General features: G+C 34.3%; 1 protein-coding gene across 5 annotated transcripts in view; it reads left to right on the top strand.

Annotated features, from left to right (window-relative positions):
* The window catches only part of FXR1 (FMR1 autosomal homolog 1), a 58,642-nt gene that overhangs the window by 7,230 nt on the left and 31,737 nt on the right, over positions 1-19,675 (top strand). For all 5 annotated transcript variants that reach the window (XM_037152045.2, XM_037152048.2, XM_037152044.2 and 2 more), the window contains exons 2-5: positions 9,039-9,091; positions 10,529-10,622; positions 18,891-18,962; positions 19,395-19,543. In XM_037152045.2, the coding sequence (XP_037007940.1) occupies positions 9,039-9,091; positions 10,529-10,622; positions 18,891-18,962; positions 19,395-19,543 (368 nt within the window). The remainder of the gene's footprint in view (positions 1-9,038; positions 9,092-10,528; positions 10,623-18,890; positions 18,963-19,394; positions 19,544-19,675) is intronic.

Genomic DNA, 19,675 nt, shown 5'->3' with positions numbered 1-19,675 from the left:
ACATCAAAGCATATTTCAATATGTAGGCAATTGTGTTAGCACCATGTGTTAAGTAACCTGTATTTTAAGACTTTATTTTCTCTTTTTGGGCATGTGGGGGAATTGGGTACTTGCTCTCTTTGGCCAGATCTTCCTCGCTTCTGAGATTGGGATGGAAGGAGAATGTCCAACTCCAAGAAAGGTGAATCTTGGGGTTGATAAGACATTGAGAATTGCTCCAGAAAGTCTCTAGGGTGCTCTGGAAAGACCATCATGTCCCTAAAGGGGGACATTGTGGGTTGCTTTTGGGCAAATGAAGTGGCTTAGGGGTCTTATTTTCCTTACTTTACTGCCCTGGATGTATGTGCGTGTGTACCTGCACCCCGTCCTTAGTGAATAGTGGATCTGAGCCCACTCTTAATGGTAACGCCCCACTCTACCATAGGGTCTTCAATGAGATTTTTTTTTCTTTCTCTGTTAATAATGAATTCTTTTTATATCTGTTAGCTGTATACATAGTTCAGAAACAAAATGTTTTATTGTAAGTTACTTAAATTGCCTGACATAAAAGCTCCAGGAAGATTTACCATGGTATTAATTGGTGAGAGAAGTAGCTTTAAGTATTTCTGGCACACCTTTGAGTGCCTGGAAATGCCTTAGTTTAAGATGCATCAACTGTTTGCAAATTGAGACTCGTGTAAAATTGCTTAGGTTATGATGATCACTTGCATCTGGGAGCCCCTAAGTTAGTTTTCTCAACCTAATAGAGTTGCTCATCCGAATTATAAAACACACACTTTTTTCAGTTTTTCAAGGATGGTGCATAGCTAGTTCCATTCTAGATGGACGGGAGGAAATTAATTTATTATAAATAATGAATGCCTTAATGTTTGAGTTGTATTCTTTTAGAACCCCATTTAAGAAAGATCTGTTTTCTGTATTCATTTTTCTCTTTTAAATCCTATAAATTGGATCATACGTGTATAGAGTGCAAAGTGGGACAACAGATGATTCTGACTGTTGGAATACTGATTTGAGGTGTAAAAGTAAGCCAAAGGTAGAAATGTCTCTAGTTGGAAGTTGGGTTTGGAGTCAGGACATAGGTTATTTTTCCATACATTGATTTGGGAAGTTAGTGGAAGATCCATATAATTTCATTATATCGAAAATGGCATCAGTTATAAGAGGCACTTAAGAGGATATGTTGCCAGTTAATGTTAGTGGTAGTTTCCTTTGTCTTTTAAAATTCTTATTGTGTACTTATTGAAAGTTCATCTTTAAACACTTGCATATGTAAAATGGAAAATACAAGCATTTATATTTAAATTGGTAAAATTTAAATTGGTTAAAACATCTTCACAGTCAGTTGATTGTGTTTCTTCTCACCTTCCTCAGTGCCATGGAGAGCATTGATGTTGCAAGCATACTTTAAAAGAGCTTTCCTCTATTATCTCCAGGATTTTCTTCCAAGAATTTTCACCCACTCTGCAAGTTTTGATGCTGGTGCTTTCTTGATTTTATCAGAAGGTGTCAGCAGAACAACCTTCTGGTAAGAAACCTCAATCTTTCCTAAAATGGTCCTTCATCGGTTTGCTGAATGAGATACCTAGGTGTTGCAGTCAGATGTCAAATAAAATTGCAGCAAACCACGATTGATCATACTTGAACAGTGACATTCATATTTATAGCATGACTGCCATATGGCTATCAGCCATTCTAAGATGCCATAAATTGTAAGAAGCATCCTGATTTCAGAGATTCTAAATTGTTAGAATTTGATGGGCTGGGAGGGTAGACTGGGGTCAGAGAATGAATCAGTAAATAAAATGATAGTTGATCATAGTAACAAGTTATAAATCCATTGTGGCAGTTTTTGATAAGCAAAAACCTGAGGCAGATTTTATATAACTATGCTTTTTCCTTTCTCATGGGTTGTGTTTTGTAATCACATTTATCTGCAGCAGTAAATTTTACCTGATGTAATTGGGGAAAATGGAGATTTAACTCAGATTATGGGATCTGGCATATAGAGAAATTTATTTTAATCAGGTTGTTTTTGGACCACAGTATTTTATCACTTTTGCTTCAGTAATTAAGCCATAACTAATGTTTTAACGTGTTTGAGGAGGCATCAGAAATGTAATTATTTCACTGTTGTGTCAAGTAAATGGAAAGTTAAAACCTGTAAATTTCACAATAGTAAAGAACAACTTCTGTCAGTTGACAGAAGTATCAGAACTGGAGTAGACCTTAATTTATATAAGAATATTTGATCAGTTGTGAGCATGAGAACTTTTTGCTTAAGAGAATAAATGTGAACTAAAGATTTGATTCCTTCCTTTTACCACTTGAGATTAAGATTAAAAACCTACTCTCCATTTAGCAAGATTATACTGTTTCTTGCTCAGTCTATTAGTCAGCACACTCTTCTAAGAATTTTGAAATTTATGAAAGAGTTACAGCTTTAGGGTATAAATCTTATGTTTTGGGATCTGGGTTTTCATTCTAAACCTTTGAGGATTCATGCTGTCTGGTTTCTGTTAGCAGTTTGCTGAGTATTGAGGTTTTTAAGTTTCTGTTTCTCCTTTAATAAGGAATGTAAATTTAAGTTTGTTGTGAATTGCCATAGTAGGAAGTCATTAGTGGATTTTTAAAAAATCCAAAGTAATAGGTGAATTTGAAATGATAACTTTGCAGTCAAAGGAATTTTTCTAAACTAGAATATGTTCTTCATGAATTTAGTGGGAATGTTTTCAAAGGAATTCATTCACCTCTAGATTTGTAAGCGACAGCTCAAGCAAAGTCTCTGATGAATTGGTCAGTATTTTAAATATTGAAATGTTTTTTTTTTTTTTCCTCCGGTCCCCAGGTCTGTCATGGGGTTAAAATGTTATTTTTAACTCGAGTTTATGTTTTGGGCAGAGTAGTTGCCTTTCCAGTTGTGAACTAGGTTTTGATGTTTTTTTCTGGAACTTTAAATAGGCTTTTTTAGGGAAGGTGCCATACTTCAAATTAGTAGTGCTATCAGACTTAACCTTTTGAAGTTTAAAACTATGAATTAGCAAAAAAGTATTTTATTTTCTGATTGGTAATGATTTAATGAAAAGACTTCCAGATGGAAGATGAGGTTTTAAATTCAGTACTTAAAAACTTTGGGACTATGTAGTTGTGTATGTTTTCAGCTTCCTTTCTCTAATAAGAGGGATCTGGAAGGTCTATAAAAATTTTTTTTGGTCTATTTTTAGAGTCATTAGCCATGGTTCATAATTCATCCCTTCTTTTTTACTTTATATCTACTCTGTGAATTCCTGAAATACACTCACGATGTTGCTTTCTGTTTAACCAGTAGGATTTTCTTTCATGACTATTGTCCTCTTGATTACTCATCAAGTTGAAAATCCTGTTTTTCGGTTGTAGTGTTCTGTAACTTCAAAAATATACACTTATATTAAAGAGATACCTTATGATCCTTGTTCTTTCCACAGGCCATTTAAGCTCCCACTTCAAAATTGCCATATACCTTATGCAAATATTTAAAAAATGAGGTTGATTTTTATATTCTGATAGGGGAGGATCTACAAGATATAAAGTGGGAGGAGAAAAGCTAGGTTCAAAACAAATTGTAGTAAATGTGTAAAAAGAATATTAAAATCACTACTTTTTTCACTACCCATTCACATAGTTCATACCCATTTTTTTCAGCTTGTTTAGCTTATTCTTAGTAACTCACCTGAGGATATCATAAATTGGGAATTTGACTTTGTAGTTTCACCCTCTTTCTTTGTATGTGATACTATTTGCTTCTCATATTTTAGCTTTTAGGTAGTATAAGTTTATCAAACCTTTTGTTTCTGGCTGTGTGTGTGTGTGTGGTTACAAAGGCCTTCCTTAGTCCAAGGTTATAAATATTTTACTTGTGCTTGATCCTATAGTTTTAAAAAAGTTTGACTCTGTTATCCATTGGCTTTTGGTGAAAAAATCCATTTTCTTTTTCCTCAATAAGTATCTAAATTTCTCAGTGCATTTTAAAACAATCCATTCATTCATCTATTTGTAATTTCCTAAATGACTTGGACTTATTTCTGGAATCTGTCTTTTTTGTCTTGATTATTGTAGCTTTAAAATACTTTAGTATTTGGATAACTGTAGTGTATTTTAGTTACTCTACCCCCATTTAAGTTTCCTTTTAAAATACTTTCTTGTTGGTTTTTAAGATAAACTTGGGTGTATTTTTATTAATAGATAACCACTTTCCCTCCAACAGAATTATATACTCCCTAAGTATTGTACCGGGATGCAATTTAGGAATATATTGAGACTTTTACACTATCAAGACCCCCCTAAGAATGTGATGTGGTTTACATTTTCCTATATATTCTACTTACATTTATTTATTAGTCAAGTTTCAAAGATTTCTGCACATAGATTCTGTACATTTTTTTGTTGTTGTGGTAATTTCTAGGGTTTTATTTTTTGCATGCTGTTGTTGAAACATTTTTTGTCTTATTTTCCAGCTGCCTGTTGTTTTTATCTAAAAAACTGATTATTGGTCAACTTGCCAACTTACTGAATCTTTAGCTTTAAATTTTTTTTTTTTTAGGCTAGATTACATTTAAAAAATATTTCTTGAAATAGAACTTCCACTGCTGAGGGATTCCTACTGTTCCCATTTACACATAATGTGACATTCCTGGTTTTTACTATATGCTGTTGTTTTTATTGTGGGAAAACGTTCTAAGATATTTTTGTGACACTTAGAGGTGTTACACTGTCTTGTTACTTGAGGATGATTATCTTAAATTATGGTTAAGAGTTTAAAATATAGACATTTTGGACTGTGAGTGAACAGATTAAGGGACCATTTTATAAAGATGCTTCAGAATCTTACATGTTTGTATATGTATGGGAAGATGAAAAAGAAATGGGAAAAGTTTTTGTTTTGAAAAAGAGGGTTCCAGAAGAGTGTGAAGGGGAAGAGAGACATAATCCCTAAAGTAACATGTAGGAAGACAAAAGTTGTAGAAAGTTAAAGTCATAAAGCCACCCCATGCCATGTGCAGACAAATAACGGGTGTTGTTTTTTGGTGACCCTCAACTCAGATTTTGGCAAAGTACCAACCCTGCCATTTTGGGTCTCTTCACTACAAAGGGACCCACCATTATTCTGGTGACTTGGGGAGTTAAAAATGTCTTGAAAAGTATGGACTTTGTTGTGCATCAAATGGACACAATTTAATAGTGTCCACTAAAAGTACCTTATCCTTAGAGTGTACGGTTTGGGGGATTGGAACATACTTCCATACTGTCCACTATAGTCCAAATGTCATTTAAGGACTGATTATCAAATGCTTAACTCATTTAATCTTATGCCTGAAGTATATTAGCAATTAACAGTAGGTGTCCAGCACTGTGTTTTTTTTCCTTAAAGTTTGTGGGAAATGTGCACCCAAACAAAGCTGATGTACTGGTAATAAATTGGGGATGGGGTGGGAAGAGGTAGAAGCATTGATTTTTAGATGGAAAACAAATGGATTTTTATCATAATGAAGAGTAGAATTTCCCAGTGACTTGGAGCTTTGATTTGATGTAATACACTGTATAATTAATACAGAGGTTACAAGGTTTGACATAATGGAATATTCCAAATTCTGAAGATTGTTTGTAAAGGACTAGAAAATGTTAAAGATGAAAGGATGACTGATCTCTGATGGCAAGATGTGTTTTACTCTAATATTCAAATGGAGAATTTCAGAATTCTCCATTTCTGAAATATTACTTAAAAATGGCAGGGGTATAATAGAGATAGATGTGCTGGTAACATAGCTATGAAAGTATTGACCAAAAATGCTTGCCAAAAGTAAATGTGTAGATGAACAACTAGAGATAGAGGAGTTGACCAGGAAATCATTATTATAGTATGGTCAGATAATCAGACTTTGCACTAGAATAGCAATTCTTAATATTTAGCTTTGGGAGGAGAGAGAGGAATTAAAAATATGTACAGAATTGCAAGACAAACTGTTATAGTACTTTTGAAGGTACAATAAGGCCTGACTTGTGACCCATAGGTTCTTGGAAACAGTGACTTTAAGCAAACTAATTTTCCCTTAGGCTAATTGATACATAAACAGCAGTTAAGTTCCTAAAGCATATTTCTGATCACAGAAGTGTCAATAAAGAAGATTGAAATCATCTAATATTAAACTTTGAAGTAAATGTGAGCTATATAGACATTTAAGAAAGATTAATAAAAACAAGATGATTTTCTAAACTGCTTCAGTTCAGGGTTTGGGGGATTTGAGGGGCTGAAGCCTATGTTGGCAACTCAGGGAGCAAGGCAGGAACCAGCCCCGGACAGGATGCCCTTTGATCATTTCAGGGCACACTCAACACCTGTACTTGCTCAGACTAAGACCATTTCGTTGGGCCAGTTCACTTCATGTGCTCATCTTCAGTATGTGGGAGGAACCTGGAGTAGAACAACTCCAGGTTGTTCTACTACCCCAATAGGGGAGAACAGGCCAACTTGATACAGGAGTGGCCCTACCCTACCTCAATACCCCTACCTACCCCAATAGGGGAGAACAGGCCAACTTGATACAGGAGTGGCCCTGGACAGGAATCAGTTTTTCCCTGTCCTCAACATTAAATGAAACATTGCTATTCAAGGAGCTGCTGTATCCTGAGTTTGGGACTCATATGAGGGTGCTTGCATTGAAATGACCCATAGCACACAAATAAATCAGGTTATAGGCATTTAGAGCTGGAGAGAGATTAGGGTCAAATTACAAAATATAATTGAGAAGCCGATGTGCTAGGAGGGCATTGATAGACAAGTTATTTAAATTCTGTGATTTCGTGATTTCCATATTAAAGAAAATAAAATGATTTTATTTTCAGTCTAATCTGTTACCCTCTTCTCTCCAACTTCCAGAGATTTTTTAGGGTGGTATTGGCCATCTTGCATTTTTGTTTTTCCACTGACAGTTTGTTTCAGTCTTTGACTTGCCAATTTGCTTAGAATAATATCTAAGACATAGAATTACATATTAGTACTTGTTGCTTTGCTTTTTTAAAGATTAGTAACTCTTACTCATCTGTTTTGTGAATTTCCCACATTTTGTTGCAATTTTTTCCCCTCTTCATTGTCTTCGTGTGTGCTAGAGGTGGGGATGGGGGGTTATGCCTAAAAATTCCTTTTGTATGGGGTTGGCCAAAAAGTCCATTAAGGGAAAAGACACTTTTTTCATTATTACTAATAACTTTATTAATTTGGATATTTTGAGCATTTCAGTTACCTTCTGCTATTGGCTGCTTCTAGTGGGTAGAGGCTAAGGGTGCTGCTAAACATCTCCCAATTCACAAGATAGTCCACAGCAAAGAATTACATGGCAAAAGGTCAATAGTACCAAGAAACTTCACAAACCACTTGTGACAAATTCGATCAGTCACACAACCTTCTCCATACACTGCACAAATCTTTTGCATTTCAGTTGCGTTTTTATCTTTTTTAAATAATAAAGCATGATATGCTGAAAATGTTACATATTTTCTTCACCGTCAATATTAAAATGGCTGCACAACAATTCACCAATTTTGATAAGGTTTTTTTAAATGCATGCTGATACAACTGCTGTCACAGTACAGTCTAATGAGATTGTTTTGAATGAAGTTAAAGACAACTAAGCATTGCTAGAGCCATGTATGGGAAAAAAACATAATAGACTTTTGGCCTAATATTTAGTGGACTTTCGTAGGGAGGTAGGTAAACAGGATGTATTCACTTCTGCCATGTTTTAACTAGGTACTGAAGGTGTGTGTGTTTATGTAGCCAGCTTTTAGTGCATCCTATGTAGTCTAGAGTGATCTTTGTTTTAGAAAAGTATTTATTAAGTACTTAGTGTGTGTAGGAATTTGCTTTGGTTGAGAACTTGGGGTTCTGCTTGACAGAAATATGAAGTGTCGTTTAATATCAATTGTGATCATACAGGTGCCAAGAAATTCTTGCCCAAGGTTACATAGTGGTAGATAGAGCAAGGATTCGAACAGCAGTTGTTCTACAACCAAGACCTTTGCTCTTTCTTACGTTATTTCTTTAAGCTATGTTCATCAAATGAAAAGAGTAGTTAATTTTAAGGCTAGAAAGTGACTACTGATTTTTATTGAGAATGTATTTTTAAGTTTTTAAAAAGATTTGTTGATTTGAGAGAGAGAGACAGAGGCAGGAAAATGGAGGAAGGGGGAGAGGGAGGCAAGGGGGGGAGGGAGGTGGGGAGAGAAACACTGATATGTTGTTCCATTTATTGATACATTCATTGATAGATTCTTATATGTGCCCTGGCTGGGTATCAAACCCACAACCTTGGCGTATGGGGACAGTGCTCTAACTACTGAACTACATGGCCAGGGTGAAGAGAATCTGTATTCATTCCAAATAGTTTCTAGGCAGTGTACTCAATATAGCCCAATTTTTTTAAGCAAAGAAATGAGAAGCTGTAGGAAAAATAAGATTACTTTAGTGGTAAGTTTAGTATTCAAAATATGGTCATGTCTTTTATTAAAAGTGGGCTTTAATATTTATAACTAATATTTATACACTTGAGTTCTTCATGTTAAATATTGTGGTAAACATTATTTTACTTAATTCCATAATTCCATGAGGTATGGTACCGCGTGATATCTCAGTCAAGAATATATAAGTGGTAGAGCCTGGGGTGTGAATCTTGGTACCGTGACCCTAGAACCTGAACTATTAGTACTAAATACTGCCTCACTTAGTTTGAGTATTAACTAATACCTGTGAAGTTTCAGGCGTTTCACTAATTCTGAGGTAGGTATGTGAAGCTGAGGTTCAGAGAGGTTAAGTAAATACCAAGGTTATGCCTTTCACAAATGATGGAGATGGAAATTAATCCAGATTTTCCTAATTCTAAGGTCTGTTGTTTTCAGTACTCCGTATTTTCTTTGTCTCTAATACTGCCTATGTTGTAGTTAACAGCATTTTAATTGAATATTGATATTCCTTTAATAATGTTTTGGGGTTTGTTTTTTTTTTTCAGGGATTTATCAAAGATGTTCATGAAGACTCCCTCACAGTTGTTTTTGAAAACAAGTAAGTTTTTTTTTTTATTGTTAGGATCTTAATTTTTTAGATGGATAGTGCCAAACGTCTTGCTTTTGTTTCTATTGCCAGTAGAAAGTGAATTTACTTTTGGATGGGCTTTCTGACGGTTTGATCAGTATCTTATGAGTTCAAATAATTTTGGTTTTGGTAACTCTTTGTTTTTCTACCGACAATTTACTCGTAACTTTTTTCAAGACCCTTTTCTTTGCCAAAAGACGCATGAACATGAATTACTAAGTAATTTTTGCAAAAGTAGATTGCACAAATGGGGTTATAATATGCTTAATTCTTAAATGCAAATGTTGAAATGCTTCAGGAGGCCTTCCAGGTGGCTATTGGTAGTCAGAATAAATATTAGGCCATTTTTAATTGCTTGTTATTAATAAGGAATATCAATTTTATAGATACTATAATGCCTAGGTTGTGTTCTAAAATGTGGAAGAGTGTATGCTGGGCCTGGTTAGGAAGCTTTATAAAGGAGCAGTGTATAACTGAAGGTCAGAAAAGAACTGTTTAACTTTCAAGCTACTTCTGGAACTGCCTGAAAAGATAATCTGCCAAACAGCTGTTCCATGTAGAAACAAGTGTGATGATTTCTGTCTTTGAGCAGCTGCCATTTAGACGGTAATGGTGAAAAGAAAGCCCTCAAAACTTAATGTGTGTGTGTGTGTTGCAAATACATGCTATAGGAACATTTTATGTGTGGGTATATTTCCCAGACATAGGAATGACCTGTTGTAAGTTAAAAGTTATTCTTCAACTCAGCTTAGAAATTACAACACAAAACATGTCAGGTAAGCAATAACTGAATTTGTAACTTTGATACATATTTGTGCAGACGTTAAAAGTAAGCTTTTAGTAGGTTTAATTATGTGTTCATTGTGGAAAAGATAAATTCTATATGGGAACGTTAAATCTTATGTAAGTCATCTATTCAAAATAATTGTAATTTCCTGTATTTCTGTGAGTGTGTACACTGAAAAGGAATTATAGCATTTTTATTGTTTGATACTCTGAAATTATGTTTATTTGACACGTTATAAAGTTGTAATGTGTTTGAAATAAGTTGATTCTACTTCTGTTAATTTGACGGTGGTATAGGCGATATTTTGAATTAAAGTTACTACTGTGAATGTAGCCTATTTTATCTCAAGAATATGTATGTACTGTTTCCTTAGGATGAGTAATTTGGAAGGTAATTTGTAATTATTTTCAATGATGTTAATTATTTATAAACTTCGAGTCATGCAAAATCTGTTGAGGCTAATTTATTTGGAATATATCATATGAAAATTGTTTTTCTTTAGGGAAAGCTAAATGATTAATTGGACAATTATACAGTAAGCATAGACTATATTGCTTCCATATTAGAGAGTATTAAAATAATGTATTTTGAAATGTTTCATTTCTTTTCTAATCCTTCAGTTGGCAACCAGAACGTCAGGTTCCATTTAACGAAGTCAGATTACCACCACCACCGGACATAAAAAAGGAAATTAGTGAAGGAGATGAAGTAGAGGTATGTATTTGTAGGTTTATTTTCTTGTGTGCTTATTATTTTGTTTTACATAAATATTCTTCTAGGGAAATGTGTTTAGGTAATGGAGAATAAATCTAATTCCTTTTTTTTTCTGTTGATAATGGCTGCATAGGTAGTAATGCTTGAGTTTTGGGATCAGAACTGAGATTTGTGTCTCAGCTCTGCTCTTAGCTTTTGTGCCTTGGTCAGATTTCTTTATCACTAAAATGGAAATAATGTGAGAATTAAGGATGATAGGGTATTTGAATTGCTTTGCACAGAATCTGGCACAGAGAACTAACTACAATGTTGATTGCTGTTTTCTGTTTTTTTTTAATTAGTTTGTGGTTTTTCCTCAGATTTTTTGTAAAATACTAATTATCATCCTTTATTATAGTGGTCATTAATGTAGTTTGTGTGTGTGTGAAATATTATAATTAGTATTGCCCTGTTGAATATTCTAGAAATACCCGGAAACTTTTTAAAGTACAGGAAAAACAAAAAGAAAAAAAAAGAAAGTCACTGCCCAGAGATAACAGCCACTGTTCGTGTGTTCCATGTTTTCCCCAACTTTCCTTTCTCCCTTTTTAAAAATAAAAATTAGATCATTTTTACTGCTTTTTTATATCTTGCTTTTTTCATATTTAGTAGATATGATCTTGGGTGTCTGACTCCAAAATGTTAATGTTGATTAATATGTCTGCCATTCTGTACAAAGAAACTTGAAAGAAAATAATTTTCAAATACAAGTGATATGAGTGTGTTAGAAATAGGAAATTTGATTTTTGATTTTCAAGAATTGGCATAATTCCTCCAAGATGGACATACTAAATATGTTTCTCAGAAGGAGTTGGGTTAACAGTAGATTTTCAAGTCTCATTTGTACCTAGTTTATGTAGGATGGGGGAGGAGAATTAGGGGCATACCATTAGTGGTAAAATAGTAATCTGATGGTGTTTATAAACATTTAGCAATATATGCTCTGTGCCAGACACTGTTCTGAGCATTTGGCAAATGAATGCATTTAGTTAATCTGTCAGTTTTGTTTCTCATTTTTTAATGGAAATATTCTTCTGAGTTTCTATAAAATTGTAGATATTATGCTAGGAAACCAAAGAATTGTAGTGATTTAACCCCTGACTACCTGAACTCATTTTCATTAAAAATTCTGCCTAAATTTTAATTACTTGCTCTAAGTTTACCATGTACTCTTGCTTTTGCTAAATCTAAGCATGTTATAACTTAATTGTGTCAGGGCACCATGAGCCCACTCCCTAATAATGTTATAGCCTTTACTTGACTTACTTTTTTCTTTTGTAGCTGACTTAACCAAATGTGGGTACTAAGACCTTTGTAGTAAGGAGACCTGTAACTGTAGTGTCTGTGGTATGTGTTTGTGTCCCTGAGTATAAAATAGGGTACTTGGTGAGTCTTGTGAATTGTAGCAGTAATGCTTCTGATTACTACTTGACTATGTTCACTGGGACTTTAGACTCCAGTGAAAATGGTTTTCTCAGTATTGTATCCTTTTCTAATCAACACCTATCTGTGAGGACTGATAAAAGAGGTGTGGGTTTTGTTTGTTTGTTTGTTTTTTTCAATTTTTAAAAATATATTTGTTTTAGAGGGTTTTTTTTCTCCCCTCAATTCTAGAATTAGAGATATGTGGTGCTCAGCTCTGGGCATAGTGCTTTTCATATTCTTTAAATTGTTGTTCAGACACTTATTGGTAGTTTAAAGGCTCAGATAAAATGAAAAACTTGGCAGAGTGCTGAGGATGTTAATAGTGTTCTTTCCCCAGTCCTTCTTGAGGAAGATCTTATCCATTTCTTGGACCATCTTTTGGCCCATTTGGAAATTGATGATTATAGTGTTTTCAGTTTGTTTTTTGTTTTAGTCTTGGTGAAATTTGCTCCTTAACAATTGTGAGAGTCATCTGAAATGGAGAAATTATTGTCATTTTTTCACTTGAAACGTTTGAAAAAATTTACGTAAGGAAGAAGCTTAAACTTAATATTGCAACTCGTGGATTTATTAGATTTTTAATTTTTATTTTTGGCCACTAATGGGAGTCTATTCACCATACCTGAAATATTTTGGAATGATAGTAAGGCTTTATATATTTAAACCAGTAACTTTTGAAAGCCTCCCACATCTTTTAAATTCAAAGTAATAAAGGTTATGAAATGATAAGAGTATTGCATAATACAAAATGTGAACCTCCCCTCTTAGTGTGGGTTGTAGGAGTTCTAGTTGCCTACCCCAGTTTACATCTCATTTACCAGAATTTAGTGTCTCTTCAGATTTTTTTTGCATTCATAAAGAATGTTTTTGTTACAAAAATTGAAACTATGTTATATATTATCTTTGTGTTTAGTTAATTAGGATATCACACACATTTTCATGTCTGAATGTACAGATGTCATTTCTGCGGATGCCACCATACTATTTCTTAGTACAAATGTATCATAATTAGAAGACATTGAAATTGAATGATTTTTTTTTTGCTGTGATTAAAAAATAGCCAGAATTAATTAATCCTCTTTTTTTTTTAACTGTTTTTTTTTTTTAAGATTTTATTTATTTATCTTTGGAGAGGAAGGGAAGGAGAGAAGGAGAGAAATATCAATGTATGGCTGCCTCTCGTGAGTCCCCTGCTGGGAACTGGCCTGCAACCCAGGCATGTGCCCTGACTGGGAATTGAACCGCGATCCTCTGGTTCCCAGGCCCGCACTCAGTCCACTGAACTACACCAGCCAGGGCTAAAAATGCTTAAATTTACTATATTAAGTTTTTATTTAAGTCATTCTGCTTTCTTTTTGTTAGTCACAAATATTATAACATAGCAGTAATACTAGCTGACACTTGTATAACATTAGCATATATACTATATAGCTGACAAGCTCTTTAAACAGATTAGTTTAACGTAATTTTCTTGAGGAGCTGTGCTAAACTCTACTATTATTATTAATTTTTTTAAGATTTTATTTATTTACTTTTAGAGAGGAGAAGGGAGGGAGAAAGAGGAGAGAAACATCGATGTGTGAGAGATAAATTGATCAGTTGCTTCCCACACACCCCGATTTGGGGACCCACCCAGCCTACAACCCAGGCATATGCCCTGGCTGGAAATTGAACCCATGACCTTTTGATTTACAAGCCAGTGCTCAGTCCACGGGGTCACACCAGCCAGGGCTGCTGTTGCTGCTGTTGTTGTTGTTAACCATTCCAAGGTCATAAAGGCTAAAAATACTGGAAAGCTGATAACCAGTTTTAGTTTTTGTCTTGTTATTTTCTAATGTTGTATTTATAGAGTGTTGTCAGTTTTGTGCCACACTCACAACTCTTCTGTTCTTCTGCAGCTCTGGGAACTCCTCTTTGAAGAAGGGAAAGGTGACTTTGATTTGGCCACTAGAAACAAATTTAGTACAAAAGTGATCCAGGAGAGAGCTTCCCATTGACCTCTTACAGGCATTTATTTAAAAGCTTGGCCATATATAATTTCCATTTTGTAGTTCAGCAATGGTTGAATATTGATAATTTCATATAGTTTACTCTGAGATTCTATTTTTAAAATGTTTGGCTACTTTGAGGTTTGTTTTTCCAGCCAATTTATGAGACTTACATGAAGCTATAGAACACAGTGTCATGATTTATAATGGCCTCAAGAAGATACTATATGTGATTTATAATAGTTTTTAGAGGTCTGAAGTTCAGATATTAATTTGAAACCTAATTAGTTGCTTTTACTTGACTTTAAGAGTGGTGGCATATTTTTAAACACAATTACATATTTTTGATAAATATTTGCCTAATGGCTGATTTTTGCTAACTGAAGATTGCTTAGAAAATAATGCTCAGCTTATAAAGTTGGAAGTAGTGGGAAAATGAAGAATTTCTTAGATTTTATTGAGCTGGTTATATAATGTTCTGGAGCATTGGAAGGGCAGTAGAAATTACCCTAGTGATTTCACATGAAGTGTGCTTTGTCTTATTATGGATATCTGTCTTGCTTAGCAAGTTAATACGCACAAAGTACATGCAAATGTTACATAGTAAGCCTTATATCTCAAGCCAGTATATAATTTGACAAGATTTTCAAGGAAATTCTCTTTGGGTTTAACATTTAAAAAGTGTTTATTTTGAAGATTTCTGGTTGAAATAAGAATTGACAAGTTTTTGTTCTTGTGACATGTATGTCTTTTCTTCCCATCTTTTATGGCAGACTGCCAGACTTGATGATTATTCATCTTTATATTTTAATTATAACATTAGAATAGGTCATTAAAAGGAGTCAGATAAAAGGAGTAAGAATAATTTGAGATAGGACACTCTTACAGTTTTTAAAATTCAATATTTTACTTATAGATGATGTAAATGTACATGTATTGTTTACATATTGTCTTTAAAAGTGTTTCAGTTGATTCTTGAGACCAATCTGAAGATTTTAGCTGTCTGTAGTTAGTCTTTCTCATAATTCCAAGTCCACTGTTAGTCTTAGTGCTTGGGAAATGCTCATACATTAAAAAAAGAGGTGAACAGTTTTTTAAAGTCATATCTTTGTCTTGAAAAGATGGGAATTTTTTTTTAAGACTTTATTTATTTTTAGAGAGAGAAGGGAAGGGAGACAGAGAGGAAGTGAAACATCAGTGTATGATTGCCTCTTGTGTGTCCCCTGCTGGGAACTGGCCTGCAACCCAGGCATGTGCCCTGACTGGGAATTGAACTGGCGACCCTTTCGTTCTCAGGCTGGGGCTCGGTCCACTGAGCCACACCAGCCGGGACTCAGTTTTTAAGACTGTGAAACCCACTTACTAGTGAATCAGCCACAAATAAGAATGAGATAATAATATTGTACAGGTAGATAAATTATATTAGTGTGTTCTATATGTTAAGCTTGCTTTTCATACATTGCAGTGAGATGAAATGGTAAATACAGAGAAATGATAAGTGCTGTATTTCATGTAGTTATGAAAAGTGTCATTATGGTTAAGTATTCAGTTTAGTGCTTAACATTATTTAGAAATTATCTACCTGGTGTTTATTTTCTCTATTGGGTTGTGACTTTGAAAGGCATAGTCAATTGTTAACTTGGATGAAAAGTTAGCAGCATTATTAGGATCCAGACTGGAATTTCATTGAAGTCACAATTTGGTGTGTATTAGAATTTGGAGACCATTTTGTGATAAGGTTTGTAATAACTTGGAGTTATTTGGTGGAAAGAATCCTTAAATAGGCCTTTGGAATTTGATTCTTCATATTCCATCTTTCACACCATAAAACTATAACCTTCAATCTGAATACTATTATGTTTTTAGGTTTTCCATGGCAATTTCTTAGTCCCCTGGTTTTTTTAGCTCTTTCTTGGACTTGAAGAAACTTAGAATGTTACAGCAATGAGGGCTATTGCTTTAGACTAGGAATAGAATCAACCTTGGAGTAGATTGGAGATTTAAGTGACATCTGAAGAAAGGGAATTTCTGTGAGGTGCTCTTATTCCAATGATTTAGTCGTGAATAAATTTCGTAATCAATACTTGGAACATAGTACACTAGGGTACAGTTTTACTTCTGGGTTATTGAAGTGATTAGTTATTGTATGAGATATAGTCCATTTTATATAGGATGTGATTTGACCCACAGCCCTCAAGTAGAGCCAGATTCATAGTCGGCTTCTTGAGAGTGGCTTTCTCTAAGGGATAAAGTTATTAATGAAGTTGACAGAGGTAAGATACAAGTATAAAATGGGACCTAGCATTTCAATGATGAATGAGAAATAAGTTTTCAGAGCAGTCCAGAATTTATTCTTTTGTAGGTAAGCTTACATAGCAAGCCAGATTCCTAGAAGGATTATGCTTTGATAAAAATAGAATTAGAACAAAGGGATTTAAGTAGCTTTAAGACCTGTTTCTCCGCTGCCAGCATTTCAGCTTGAGGCACCCATTTGCTCTACAGCACCAAGAGATACTCTAGCTGAAATGCCTTTCTGAGATAGTGCTTGGGATCATCAAGAACTTGCTGTTAACCCCCAAATCAAATATATTTTGGTGCGCAAACATAAAAGATGAAACGTGTACTTGTAGAAAAACAGAATGGTCGAGATGCTTGTTTGGGGCTTTTCTTTTTATTTTAATCCTCACACATGAGGGAAAATAATCTTCATTTAGCATTTGGGCCCAATGATGCATATTAATTGTTTTTTAAAATATTTTTCACAAGTAAAGATGAAACAATGGAGATAGCCAACATTATAAGATACCTCTTTTTAAAAAGATTTTATTTATTTATCTTTAGAGGGGAAGGGAAGGAGAGAGGGAGAGAAATATCAGTGTATGGTTTCCTCTTGTGTATCCCCTGCTTGGAACTGGCCTGCCACCCAGGCGTGTGCCCTGACTGGGAATTTAACTGCTATCCTCTGTTTTGCAGGCTTGTGCTCAATCCACTGAGCTACACCAGCCAGAGCTATAAGATATCTTAAAAACCATTTTAAACATAGCAAATCCATCTTTTTATTCCCTCTTTTCTTTGTTTGGGTAATACATATACCTAATATGAGCTAAGTTGCCTAAATATTACTGCTCATTAGCTATCATGCATAAAAAATGTAAAACATCAATACAGATAACAAATTTAAAATACATCTCTAATTAGCTTTAGTTTATCATTTCTTCTGGTTCATTTTACACTTGAATTACCAGAATATAATACTTTAAGAATATTTGGAATTATTGGTGGCTTTTTACTGAACAAAGTCATACTCATGTTTGCACTATGATTATACCATTTTAAAAATCGTGCTATTTTCATATTTAACTGATTGGATGGACTAATGCACTGAAGTTTTCTGCATTTCTTCCATCATCTGTTTTTTTCTAGTCATTTTGTATACATACCTACCTTTGGCATTTGGCCACTTACTAACTGAATCAAATATATTTTGGTGCGCAAACATAAAAGATGAAACACGTGTACTTGTAGAAAAACAGAATGGTCGAGATGCTTGTTGCAGGGTTTTGTATAATGGAGTCCCAGTTGAATGGAGCCCCTGGGTGAGAATACTAAAATTTTATTTTTCTTTTTAGAAATGTATTTGGGGGTATCGATCTAGGATTTCATAGTCTGAGATTCTGCTTAAAAGATAAAATTACACATTGATCATTAGAATTTAGAATGCTGTTGTCTCTTTTGCATCCATCTGATTCCTCTGATAATTTTGAAATCCCTCTTTAGATTTTCTTCTCTTTGTAATTCTAAAAATAAAAATCTTGAATTTTTAACTCTTAAGCAGTAGCCCAAAGCCCACAACAATAACAGTGCTTCTAGTCTTTTTTGCATTTTCTTGACTATGTAATAAACCATAGGAGGATATAGTAGTAATGATATATTTCACTGTTGTATTCTTTCAGGTAATATCATCATACTTATGTTTTCTTTCAGATTTTTTTCAAAAGCATAGTTGGAAATAATTGAATGATGATGAAATGGTGAAATAGCAGTGTTTTAAGATACAGGAAAAATGTGGTAACTAGATTCCACCTTAGACTTATAAAAGGACTTGCTGTATTTATATACTAATTGCAAGATAGAGTAATTTTTAAAAAAGATTTTACTTATTTATTTTTAGAGAGGAAGGGAAGGAGAGAAACATCAATGTATGGTTGCCTCTCGTGCGTCCCCTGCTGGGAACTGGCCTGCAACCCAGGCATGTGCCCTGACTGGGAATCCAACCGCGATCGTGTGGTTCGCAGGCCCGCACTCAAGATAAATTTTTTTAAAAAATAAGATTTCTTGGTTTTTGGGGGGAAGACCTATCAGAAAGGATAAATAGTTAGATTTGCTGATAAAAGAAATACAAAAGCTGCCCTGGCTGGTGTGGCTCAGTGGATTGAGTGCAGGCTTGAGAATGAAAGGGTTGCTGGTTCAATTCCCAGTTGGGGCACGTGCCTGGGTTGTGGGCCAGGTCTCTAGTAGGGGGCACGTGAGAGGCAACCACACATTGATGTTTTTCTCCCTCCCTTCTTGCCTCTCTAAAAATAAACTTGAATTTGATTTTCAAGGAGCCAACTTGCCCAAAAAAGGTTGTTTTATTTTTCAGTAGTAAAATTTAGGCTTCCATTACTTTTATTAAACTATGTTCAGTACACCAATTTCAGTACGGTAATATTTTTGATTCTTAAGTTAATGGGACTTAGTATTTATAAAAAGTTATTATTACAATGTTGAAATCTTTTTAGGATGAGTGGTTGAGGTCATTTTTTTTCCTTCTCAGGTATATTCAAGAGCAAATGACCAAGAACCTTGTGGATGGTGGTTGGCTAAAGTTCGAATGATGAAAGGAGAAGTAAGTGACATTAACACTTGGTTTGTGACTAGTTTCCAAGGAAATGCCTCAACTCTGGGTTTCTTTAAATGTTATTTCAGGTCTGTTTTGTTTCTAAAAACAAAACTGTACTAAAAATGTACTTTAGAAATAGTTGATCACACATTTCAAAAATTTCATCACCATTAATTTTTGTTCGGGTTCTGAATTTGCAAACACCAAAGCTACTCTCCAGAGGTACACCCTGACCATGTGAGGACTACCAGGGTTCTTGCTTGTAAAAACCTATAATCTACTTTAGGCAAATCAGATTGATGTAACTAAGCTGTGCTCAGTGTTTGTGCTACACAAGGGAAGGTCTACTGCTTAAGCTGAGCAAGGTAATCAGAACTTCATTTAAAGCTCATTGTTTTTGTTCAGATGGGATTTTTAAAGTATTTTGATGTTTTTTAGTTTTATGTCATTGAATATGCTGCTTGTGATGCCACTTACAATGAAATAGTCACATTTGAACGACTTCGGCCTGTCAATCAAAATAAAGCTGTCAAAAAAAATACCTTCTTTAAATGCACAGTGGATGTTCCTGAAGATTTGAGAGAGGCGTGAGTAATTTTGTTTACTATTGATTTGCGTGAATTAAGAGGATTTTTAAGTGCTACAAAAATCTTTTTTCCCCAAACACCCAATCAAAAACTCTGCTAGAAATTTTTTAAACAAAAGTTTTAATGGATGGT

The sequence above is a fragment of the Artibeus jamaicensis genome, unplaced genomic scaffold (assembly GCF_021234435.1).
Source record: "Artibeus jamaicensis isolate MK-2021 breed Jamaican fruit bat unplaced genomic scaffold, CSHL_Jam_final scaffold_474, whole genome shotgun sequence".
NCBI lineage: Eukaryota > Metazoa > Chordata > Mammalia > Chiroptera > Phyllostomidae > Artibeus > Artibeus jamaicensis.
Note: the sequence above shows the minus strand (reverse complement) of the source record. Positions and strands in the feature narration are given on the sequence as shown.